The 12,227-nt window shown below is 30.8% G+C and overlaps 1 protein-coding gene across 8 annotated transcripts in view; it reads left to right on the forward strand.

Annotated features, from left to right (window-relative positions):
* LOC105205519 (glutamate receptor ionotropic, NMDA 2B) overlaps window positions 1-12,227 on the forward strand; it is a 198,741-nt gene that overhangs the window by 106,237 nt on the left and 80,277 nt on the right. For all 8 annotated transcript variants that reach the window (XR_005575926.1, XM_011174895.3, XM_039455310.1 and 5 more), the window contains one exon: window positions 10,806-11,307. Coding sequence is in view for 7 of the 8 variants with exons in the window: in XM_011174895.3 (XP_011173197.1) it covers window positions 11,014-11,307 (294 nt within the window). In the remaining variant the exon portion in view is untranslated. The remainder of the gene's footprint in view (window positions 1-10,805; window positions 11,308-12,227) is intronic.

Raw genomic sequence — 12,227 nt, forward strand, 5'->3', positions numbered from 1 at the left:
ATTTATCTTCTTTATTCGGCATTCTCGGGAGCTACTTGCGAGAGGGGTGTAAGAGCGCACGCAGTTCCCTGATGTCAGATGATACGGCGACGCAGGGTCCCTTTGGTGTACCAGTGTCCCTAGAGCTCGCTTTTGTCTTATTGAATTTATCGTTTCGTCGGGTCTAACTTTGTATAGAACTGCAGCCAATGTCGACCCTCTCGCTCCATCGAGTTACTCGCGTCCGTCGGGACGAAGGGTGATGTAAAAGTGTGAGATGGCACAGCAAAGGCAAGAAAAAGGAGAATTTAAGGGTGGCCAATTTATGGGAAGTAACAGCAAGGGACGTATTATTTCTCAGATAAGAAAGCATTAACAGCTAGATCTTTCGTGCTGTTGCTTATTTGGGGTCGAAGGGTGAAAACAGAATTTGCTGATCAAAGTAACAGGCAAGTAATATGAGATTTTATCGTGTTTTATGTAAAGAGCTGTTGGCGAATGTGAATAATTCTGTCGATGTTGTAATGATACAAATTTGAAACTAAATATCTAATGCCATTTCGCTTGTCGGATGTACGTTTGATAAAAAATTAGGAACTTAATGTTAAAGAAATATTAGTTAACTTAATACTAATGTTGTAAAGTTACGATTTTTTAACAGATATAAATAATTTTTGTAATTATGATTCAATAATAATTTAATTGTAGAAACGGTATGTATTTGTCACAATATAAAAAACGTTAAGATTTCATGGCATTTTGAAACATTTGTGACACTGAATAAAACTTTATTTTAAGTCTTCCTCAGACGCCGTCAATTTTGTACGTTTTTAATTCGTTCTCCTTGATTGCTTTTTTTGATCGAGAAAATATCCTATTATTCAAGGCTCATAACTGCGAAAATACTCTTGGGTAATAATCTTTAACACTACGTTTTTGTCTCGCTTAATTAATGCATTGACTGAAATGTTACGACAATCCATTTCTTCATTTTCAAAAGTTTGTTATGACAGCCGTGAATTCATCGTTTTATTTAGCAAAAAAAAAAGAGAATCGAAGAATCTCTTGGTGCGGCGCGGCACGTTGCGAAAATCGCACTTTTCCTTCGAGACAGACAACTCGGGGCGACCTTTGTTGGTTCGTAATAGAGCAATAAAACGATCCAAACGAGCACTGCCTTCGTAATGAGAATTTCTTAACTTCTAACGAAGACTTTGAAAACGAGGCTCGGAGTTTGCACGTTGGAAATTTACGCAGCGACGAGTGACAGGACTGTGAATTTTCTTTGCTATGCCATCAGCATTAAAGTTTTGTTATTATGTTTAAGTTCCAAATGTCAAAGCCTTAATGTTATTTATTGCATTTATATCGAGTTATTATTAGGATATGTGCATTGAACCAATTTGTTTATTGAAAAGACAAAATATTTCTAGTAGACTGATAAAGCACTCAAAGAATAAGTAATTAATTAAAAAACATACGTGTAATTTTTACACTTGCAGAAAATACTTAAAAAATATCAAAGTAAAAATTTTTTAACACGTTTTTTAAAAATTTTTATAAAATATTTTTTAAAGTCTAATAAACAATTGTTGTAATTTATTTATAATTTAAAAGAGAAAAGAGAGACAGAGGGAGAGACATTTTGTAACATAAACGTTACAAAGGTAAAGAACGACAAGATATAATTTCTCTTTAAATATCTACTTTTTATAATTTGTAACTTTAAACAAATAAATTAAATTTTATGACTTTCCGAGTTTAACAACTTATAGCAATTTATTCACCGGTACTTAGGTCATAGATAACAGTTTCTCGGTTGTAATGTTGGGCGTTCTTGATGTCATGGTAAAAGAAGTAGGTATTCAAGCGCTTTAATCGTTTTTCTCGAATGACCGATGTTTTTTAGCGTTCACTTGAGAAAAGACGCTGTAGATGGATCAGACAGTATAAAGAGAATATAGAGTAGGAAAAACTAAATGTATCCGTAACAAGGGTCAAAATGATATCCGAATGAATGCTTTTCTTCAGGTTCTTTTCGCAGTTTTTAGTACGTCTAACCTTTAGTAAATTTAGTGCTCTTTCAAGCTTTTAACTAACATTAACGTAGTCTGAAAGAAGAATTCGCGGTCTGAAAGCTTAGCTCGCGATGTTAGATTACAATTTAACTCAGCATTTAATTTTGGTATAAATGTCAAATGTAAACTGGAATAATTAATCAGGAACAGCAGTAGCATGCAAACAACATTAATATATTTATTTGTTTGTTCTATTTATTTATAAACATTAAGTATACAAATTGCTATTATTATTACATATCTTTATATCTATATGTACATTTACTTTTTACTACTAATACATATCGATTACCTGTACGTCAACCTTTAATGTTTTACATTTTATTTAAGTGAAAGGCAAAGATAAAAAAATTACACATTTAAATTTATAATATATATTCACATTGTTTCTCAATTCTGTACTATTAATTCACATTCTCGGAAATTACTCGAGTTTGTACGATTAAACAACTAAATTACAGTATTCACACAATTATTAATACACATTTTATATTAATTGCATAAAAACTACAGCGCGTTACAATAATAATATTATAAATAACGCAACTAAAGAGAGCAGTAAGAAATAATGCCGATATCTTAGGTGCATCATGAGTAATCTTACCGTTACTCTAATTTATGAGAATAACTTTATAACGTAATAATACGTGAAATACTTGCAATGGCTTAGAACGAGCCACCTGCGTTATCTCGGCTGCACTATCGAGCGATGTTTGCTAAGAAAAAAGATTAAGAATTGTATGGAGGTACAAGAATTTCAAGACGCCATGCGATCAGAGGCATGCGAAAATAAATAGATAAGTATTTGTTATAAACTGTCAATACCTAGCACGATTCTGTGCGAAAGCTCTTGGGAGAAATAAAACATACGATCTAAATAGGGATTATTATCGTGTACTCCTTCCCCCTCACGACATTATGCACTTACATACCCGTTGCTGCGGTACATTATACATAATGCATTATGTAAATGGACTGCCGACAAATGCAAATCGTATGCATAGTTCCGCGTCATGTGTTCCCCATAGTAACGAAACTGTTCGGTTAACCACTTAACATCATAGCTAGTATCAACCCCCTAGCTATATTATTATCATGCGTAAACGCTTGAGATGTCCCATAGGCACCATCGTTTCATCTATAATTGCTAACTAGCTTCAAAGGAAAATCAGTTCGATTTAGTAATTTAGTATTATTAGCTATCGAGAAGATGTGGAAACTCGAACGTTTTTATATCTTCTCGCACGACAAATTTCAATTTATCATAGAAAACTGTAAAAGATTCAAACAGTCTTATAATAAATTGGCTTCCACGTGATGTATTCTTATCGCTGATAGTTTTGCAAGAAAGCATTTTACCATAACGTTGTAGATAGTACCGACGATTCATCATAGAATTTTCACTCGAATTAAGGATTGTAATGAAATGCATCTTTCATGCGATACGAGCTACTGCAATTTTGAGGAAAATTACGAACGTCATAGTTCTCTTTAATACATTTGAACTTTCGTCGCAACAAGAAACAGCGCAGCATTATAACTTTATTCGCCAGAAGTCAAAAAATTCTTGGAAAGTATAAAGGAAAGAAAAGTAATAACGCATGAAATACTTATCTTCTCATGGCTTAGTTCCTCTTCTAAGAGTTCTTATAATTTCGAACATAGCTCCTTGTTTCTTATATTATCATTCAAATGAGACCACAACTTGTTTTTCGGTTTTCCGCTCGTTTTTTTGATATTCCCTTTGTCGATGTTGTATGCAGTGATGTCTCAAACTCCCTTTGCTGTTGCGTACCTCACTGAAATCCTCTTACAGGTTTTATCGATCCGTCCTCAAAGAGCTTTGCGCAGTGCATGTTTGTGTCGTACTGTGCATAAACTATTAGTCTTAGAACAGTGTTACTTCTCGACTTCGTCGACAGCTTTCTGTTTTGCTTCCCCCCTCATGTTTGCTCTATGAATGCACTGCTATATTACTTTACGCGATTTCGCTTCTACCTTCTTTCTGCCTTTGGATATTTATTTTTGACCTCGTGTTACGAGATTTTCTCGGAAGTTGAGAAACTCTCGAAATTGAAATCACACATCTCGATCAATTTCTTCATCCATCATCTTTTCTCGAGATCTAATGAAACCCTTGCAGAACTCAATCACAGTAATTCAGTCGTATCTTTCCAAAGTTTTCTCGCGACATTCGAATTTTTTAAAACTCAAAAAATTACATAATCAGAGAAATATTGCAGATAGATTTCCGCTTTCCTGGCAATCGCGAAAAGTTGTAAACAAGCCCGGAAAGGCGTAGTACTGGATATTTGATTTGCTGGGACTACGAGATCCGGTAATTCCTATCGAGGCTCTCCATCCGGCGATCTCAGCGTTCCGGGTTATTTCGCTCGATATATGTATTGAATGAATCCTTGATTGAATATCGAATTGCGGTCCAATAGAAAAGAAATTGAAATCACTAGTGATTCGTAAAGCTATCAAGTGGTATAACAAATACGAAGCTACGAATCATATAAATGTTTAATCTTCAGGGATCAAGTTTCCATAATTTATTTTCCCTTCTAATTAAACTTTCGTTCTTATAAAATAGATTGTTGAAATTTACTCGATATCGCGAGCAATATTATATATAGATTAACTCCCGACAATAAAAACTTTACAACTAATTAAAGCTGAACCTTATTCGATCATGGTTGGATCTTTGTGCTGATACTTCTTGTGTAATATTATATAACTTTGTAAATTCTTATCTCTATTAAATAAGGCTTATCTTTAATTAATTGTCTTTTCACATGTTGATCTATATTTTTTTTAATTATTAAAATTTTTTTTATTTTTAACAAAGTTTTCTTTTATTTTATATAAGAAATACAAAATAATAATTCTATACACAAATCAAACAGTATAATTTTAAATAATAAAAAATGATAATACTGGTCAAAAGCAGTTCTTAGTGTTCAATAATTTTTAAGGTGAATTTATAAGCATTATAATTCTATAGTACAGACAAATAATTCTATAGCGAATAGGTAAACTTGGTTTTAAAACGAGAAATAACGAAAATATAATTAAATTGTTAAATTTATTTTAATAATTGTAATTGGCATTGGAAAATACATTTTAATTTTTTTTTTATTTTTATTTATATTCGTTTAATATTAAAAATCAGTAGAGAATTTTTGGTTGACCAGAATATTGATTACACTGATGTTGCTTAATCGGAATTCCGATTATTGGATTGTCATTTATCTGAGACACCGGTTATTCGATACGACAAATGCACGTCGTACATTCAGATAATGCACTGATATTGAAGTATTGACATTGACGTAAAACTTAATGACGTACACATTTTCGCGTTATGGATGACTGATGACAGCTTGACGCTAACGGAAACATCCGACAGAAACGATTATAGTTAATTAATAATTATTATAAACAAATTACTACTAGCTGCAATTCAAAACTCTTTTTTTTAAGTGTAATAATACATCAAATGTATTTACTTCATGAAATAAAAATATGACTTCAATAATGAAAATATATCTGATGTCAGTAAAAGTTTTCTAAGATATATTTAACAATATCGAATATATATCTAACAATAAATAACGGTGTTAAGTTTACAATATTTGTTTACAATGTTTGTTTACTAATGCAACATGCTAATATCACCATTAATCGTCGTTTACGGGAACACTGTTAATTAACCTACATAACGCTACTTAATCATGTCAGAAGTTCATAATTGGAGCTGCGTTTCGATTTTCAATCAACTAGCCTGTAGATACATCGCTGCAATACGTCTTAGCTAATATATTTTAAAATTGTGTATGTGGTGTAAAATAATACGTAAATGAAATAATTTCTTGCGAAGAACATAAAGCGCCATGAGAAAAGTAAATAAATGCAACGGTGAAAATTGTGTGTAATATGAATCAAACTGAGATGGGCCATAAAGTCGACAACATAAAAAAAAGTCTCACGATACGGTACAAAAAGAAAGTTTCTACAACTATTACGTCTAGACATATTTTATTACTCTGTTACTCGGCCATTTCCACAATTTTCTACATGACACGCGTGCAATATCTTTTAACGCATTATCGTGAATTTACAAACTTGATACATCTATTGACATCTATGCTTATGCAAAATATCTCTTTGTAAGAAAAATTTATATACTTCAATGATTACAAGTGTCAATATTTAAAAAAATGTTAGAAACGTTGCTAAATATTAAGAATTTAGAATTATTTTTTTTAAATTATTCGTGGTAACCTACATAATATGCGACCTTTGACGTAACAAAGGTGCTTGTTAATTGGATATGTAATTATCACAAATAGATCAATGGATAGCAGCGGGTAGTCCCCTTACATGGTGGTTAGTTTGGTACCTTAATAGAGGGTACAAGGGTTCAGAGATAGAGCCAGGCCACAGGAATCCGCGACGGCTGGTGGTCGGTTTACCAAAGGCCATCCATATGGGACGTGGTTCAATATCGCGAAACTTGATACGTAGAAGCGATAAATGAGGGGTCAAAGCGATACGTGGTAGTAAAAACTCAACCTTGTCGTAGCTGTATGCTTGTGCCAATATACTCTATGGACCACTCTAATCGGCTGTCAACTCGTTGATTGCCTGCTGAGATGCTGAACGTTTCGTAAATATTTATATTTCTATGAAAGATTAAATTACATAGCATTATAAAAGTACGGCTATTATAAAGTACAGACATTTTCCCTTGAATCGCTAACGTAGTAGAGAATACGTAAGATGTGATACTTAAATGATTAGAAATGATAAAAACAGTTTTATAATTACGCTTTATTGTAAATGCGCAGAAGAATCACGTTTAGAAAATTTTAAAATACAAATAGGGATTATTTTTAAATTCAACAAGTGACGATTTTATGTTTATTTTTGTAATAAAGTTATGTAATATAAATAATACATTTCTGAATAGTAACTCAGAAAACTCTCTAACTCAGAAAACTTGATCTTCTGAACGAGGATCATTAGACGTTCTCGCGTTACGGTCTGAGACAAATATTTGACTTCGGTAATCGTCTTCCGAAAAAGATCAAAAGAGAAAAGAAGAAAGAAATAGAGAGCGAAACTAACTTTGGCAATAAACTCGTGCAAACCTGGCAAGATGAAAGTATCGTAAAAAGTTTTGGAAGAATTTATGTTGCGAGATACAGTAACTGTCGCTACGTTGTCGACTTCCATTCAACTCTCAAATTGTTAACCAATTAGAAATTAAATCCTTTTATCTTCAGCAGTTCAGCTTTCTAAAAGTTCTTTAGAATTAATCCATTAATCTGATTCTGTCTAACATGTAGATCGTTACATCAGTAGTGAACTTCCTATTCGATTAAGAAACAAATTTAACAATTATATTAATAACAAAATAAAAAAAACCCGCAATATAAATAGTTAATAGTTCATAAATATTAATAGTTTTAAATATTGTAAATAATTACTATATTGTATTCGGAACAAAATTTGAGATATACGAATTTATCGTTTAAATTACGCATTAATTAATTAAGAAAAATAAAATTGCACTGACGATAAGGCATTTTAATTGTATATTGCGTTTGTATCATATCGGAATAAAAATTATTGTTATGCAAGTAAAAAATATAATGCAACTCAACGTTGTGATTGAATTCATACCAACCGCCTGCGTTTTACATTTTACATTTGAATGTATAATGGTGGCTTGGGATTAAAATTGTTTGCATGTAAAGTCAAGCATATTGCTCGTAAATTACAAATCGAATTCCCATATGACTTTAATGCGCATAAAGCTTCTATTATTACGATTTCCATGCAAATCACTCTATTATGATGTTAATGATTAATGACAGTCCCCGAGAAAGATAACTAAGCATTTAAAAATATCTATCGGATGTATAGCGTTATATCGTACGTGTTCAAAATATAGATTGCTGTCGGAATACCGACGAATGTCTGCACAGTGGAAACATTGCAATAATGAAATAGCTGCCAGCGTGTTAAAGTTGAAACAAACGTCATTTTGAATGCAGGTCCGACACTCGAGAAATAAAGCAGCAAGTATCAGCAGTATATCATTTTTGTTATTGACAGCAATTATATATTTTATATAGGATGAGAGTTTACGTAAGGGTAAATTATTGACGATAAATATAAGTTTTACGTTCTTTATAACTTCTTTTTTATAAAATGTCTTAAAAAAACGTAAATATACAGTAAAATTATAGTTTATTCTTATATTTGCTTTAGATATAGGCATCAGTGATACAATCTCTTTCATGTTTGTTATAGGAAGAAGGATGATTGAAGTTCCATCAAATTTAGAAAGGGGACTGTAACGTGAAAAGACTAACCAATGTCTACGTTTTATGTTACGGAAAGAAAGCCGTGAAAAGCTTTCATGCTATAAGAACCTACTTTAGAATAGAAAACCTTTGAAAAGTTACTAAACTTCAACTTGATATACTTCAGCTTGACATGTATAACAATTGAAGTAAATAAGCATTTAATTATATAAATTTAATTATTATTTAAAATCCATAAAAATTATGGAAATTTACAATATTAGTTAACGTCGAATTTTGCAATATTATTAGTGTAAAGTTAAAATTTTGTTTCTTACTCTTTTATTTACATTGATATAATATAATATTTTAAAGTTATATTTATCTAGAATTTAAATTAAAGTATTTAAACAATTTATGTAAAATATATTTTGTTTATACAATAATTAACAACAAACATGAATATTTTATACAACTAGAAATAATTTTGAGTAAAAATTGGACAAAGTTATTTTTACATCGGATATTTTCGTCGACTACAACTTCAAAAACGAAAGTTTGTTAAACTCTTCTCTTTTTAGATATTGCTGACTTATGCCTCTAAACTTATGTGAGACCAAAAGTTTCGTTCGTTACGAGACTTGCAAGCTCATTCTTTAGTTTCTTTAGAAGATCAAAGTATTTTGGTGAAGTCCGAAAAATCAGATCGGAAAATTTTTGAAACTAAAACCGGAGAAAGACTTATAAAAGTTGTTCTATTTGAAATTCTTTAGAACACTTGATATGAGGATTATATTTGAACATGAAAGTTATGTTGCTTCTTTGTACCTGGATATCAATTTGCATCATAAAATTTCTATAATATACAACCACTTGTATATGCTTTAAGAATAAAATTCTGAAATGTCAAAAGTTCCAAGTGAATTTGATTTATAGTTTTAGTGTATACAATTTATATACGCTTTAACCCACAGTTTAATATTACGTTTCTTTGCAAAAAATTTTGTTTTCCTTTATTATTAAAATAAAATACAACATGTATATATTTAATTACTAATTAAAGTCTAATTAAAGTATCTGATTTTACATAAAATCTAATTCATTTTTTTAACAATCTATTTTTTTATCAATTCTATAAATTCTTTTTTATAATATTAATTTTTATTGGGCTGAAAATCTTTTGGTAATTTAAAAAGTATGTTTTATGACGTGAACTTATAATAATTAAAACAATATTTTATTTTGATAAAAAAGAAGCTATTGAAAAAAATCAATTATAGTTTTTATGCGAAACAATATTTTACTTTTTATAGAGTCATGAAATAATCAAGCTATGTTAATTGAAATCATACTGTATTAATTGAATTATTAATTTGTATATTGTTTACCATATTTATATTTAAAATTTTTATTTAACGACGTTGTTAAAAAGTTGTGTTTTAGTTTTACCACTTTTATTGTTTTTTTTTCCAAGATATGTCATAATGTTCAAATTTGTAGTTACACATAAACCAATTATTAAACGTGCTAAATAAATAAATGGTAGCAATTATTTGAAATAATACTTTTATTTTAATTTGAGAGATTTAGCTTGCGGTAAATTTAATCCGCAAAAACGAAATATGTCAAAACTGCAAGTCCATGAAATTGGAATTTATCCGATTAGATTTTACAGATTCACGGTATCAACATGCAGACTCAATCCGTGATAGACTCAATCTGTCAGGTAGAGCATTTCACATTCGTGTACGATGACAGGTAGCGATGACCGATCGAAGTGTCCGGCTAATCCTATGGGAAATCGACTATTATATACGACTGTCTGTTGCTTCGATGGTTCATACGCAATTCTCTCTAAAGCAAAGCCTTAGATTATTATATACGAAATTCACCGATCAAAGACGTATCTATAGATTTACCGAACTGTAACTCCCAATTCAGAGAATAGTACAAAAGGGGTGGAGCGAGCCGGGGAATTAAGCGAAGCGGGGAATTAACCCTAGAATGAGTTTGTATTTGCTCCGACGTCAAATTAGGGCAACAGAATTAAATACCCTTTTAGTGGAAGCTTTCATTTTGGTAAGAAATATAAAGGATCTATATATCTTCCATTTATTGATGCATCGTGAATAAAGCTTTTTCGCGTTATTTGAAACTTTCAGTTAGCTAACAGGTTTGTTAAAAATTTGAGGCAGGAAAAGATGTGGTTAAAAAAAGTATTAAGTGTAAGATATTTTGATGTATTTTAATCTTCTAATCGGCGTAAGAACTATAACTATTTAAGAAAAAGGATCTTATTTTATAGATACAATTGAGGGTTTATTTTTCAAATACTTCTGATTCTTTTTAACCAATATTTAATCTTTTTGTAATTTTTATACTTGAATTACGTTTATACTTGATATTAACAAGTTTAAAATTTCTATTTCAGATGTATCAAGACACAATGAGACAACATTACGACAAGAGAAATGCACGTGCATGCGATTGCGTCGCGATGCTGAAGGATTCGTCAGTATTTTGAATGGAAACACAGTGTCAAGATAGCACGAAGAAGCGGTGTACGATCGAATCAATTGTCGGTGGATCGTCGTCTCGTGACAAATACGATCGTCGCTTCGTACAACAAATACCGCACCATGAAGACCGCGTGGATTCTCTCGTTGGTGATGTCACCATTGTTGGTGCTAGGTAGTCCGGCGGGTAGCACTATTAGAGAAGGAGGCATTAAAATCGGGGCCGGTAGAAGCACCATTCCCAAAGGCATAAACCAGGGAAGAGGTAATTCAGCAGTTCGTATCGGTGAGGGTGGTAGATTATCAAACGCAACGAGGCAGCGATCATTTCCGACTACCACGACTACCATGGTTACCCCTACACGTTTCACGCCGCAATCTTCTGTGGGGAATAATTATAACATCACCGATCTCAAGGTAAGGATGAGAGCCCTTCAAAATGAGAAAATGTTTGCTAAGAAAAGTACACCTTTTTTATCGAAGAATTGTTTCGTTAAAATTAAACATACTAAGACAAGATCACTTTAAACCTTTATATAAGTAACTTGAAATCTAAGTTTAATTTGTTAATCCAGTAAAAAGTGCAATTATGGAAATGTCATGCATTTTTTATCAAAATTCTAAAATTTATTTTGTGTTGGAAAAAATTTATCAAACTACAAAATAATTATGTTGGAAAATAGATATATTATTCAGTAACACATTAATAAATTATATATTCTCAGTTTTATTTTTTTTTAAATGTAATGCATATGTATATTATATATACTTGAAAAATTTATTTATTAATCATGAAAAAATATATTTAATTTCTAATGTTAAAAAAATATTTAAAAATTTTTAATTTATCTGATTATATCTTAAACAATTTTTTTTATATACTTTCGTAATTTTATAATAACCAAATTATTGATTCTTGTTTTTTTATTTTATTAAAATTGATGGATCTTTAATTATTATCTTTAACTTTTTAGATAAATTATTTTTAACTTGATCATTTAAGTCATATTAAATCTTATTTTTTTTAAACAAGTTATACTTTTTGAACTGCCAGCTTCATTTAAATGCAGTTGACGAAAAGTTCTTAGCGTTTTGGGAATATTCGGCGTGAAGATAATCATCTTTAATGAATGTTAATGAATTCATCAAGTTAATAACTTACATTATTTGAGGATAGTTACCTCGATATTTTTCGAACTTAACCGAGATGAAATTCTTAGAAAACTTTTCGCTCCTGAGAATTTCCGACAGATTCATGAATTTTTTTCTCGATTTTTCAAACTCGGTACACAATAAATCAATTATAAGACTTTGTCTCCATTCACTGATTGTAGCAC

Source organism: Solenopsis invicta, chromosome 11, assembly GCF_016802725.1.
Source record: "Solenopsis invicta isolate M01_SB chromosome 11, UNIL_Sinv_3.0, whole genome shotgun sequence".
NCBI lineage: Eukaryota > Metazoa > Arthropoda > Insecta > Hymenoptera > Formicidae > Solenopsis > Solenopsis invicta.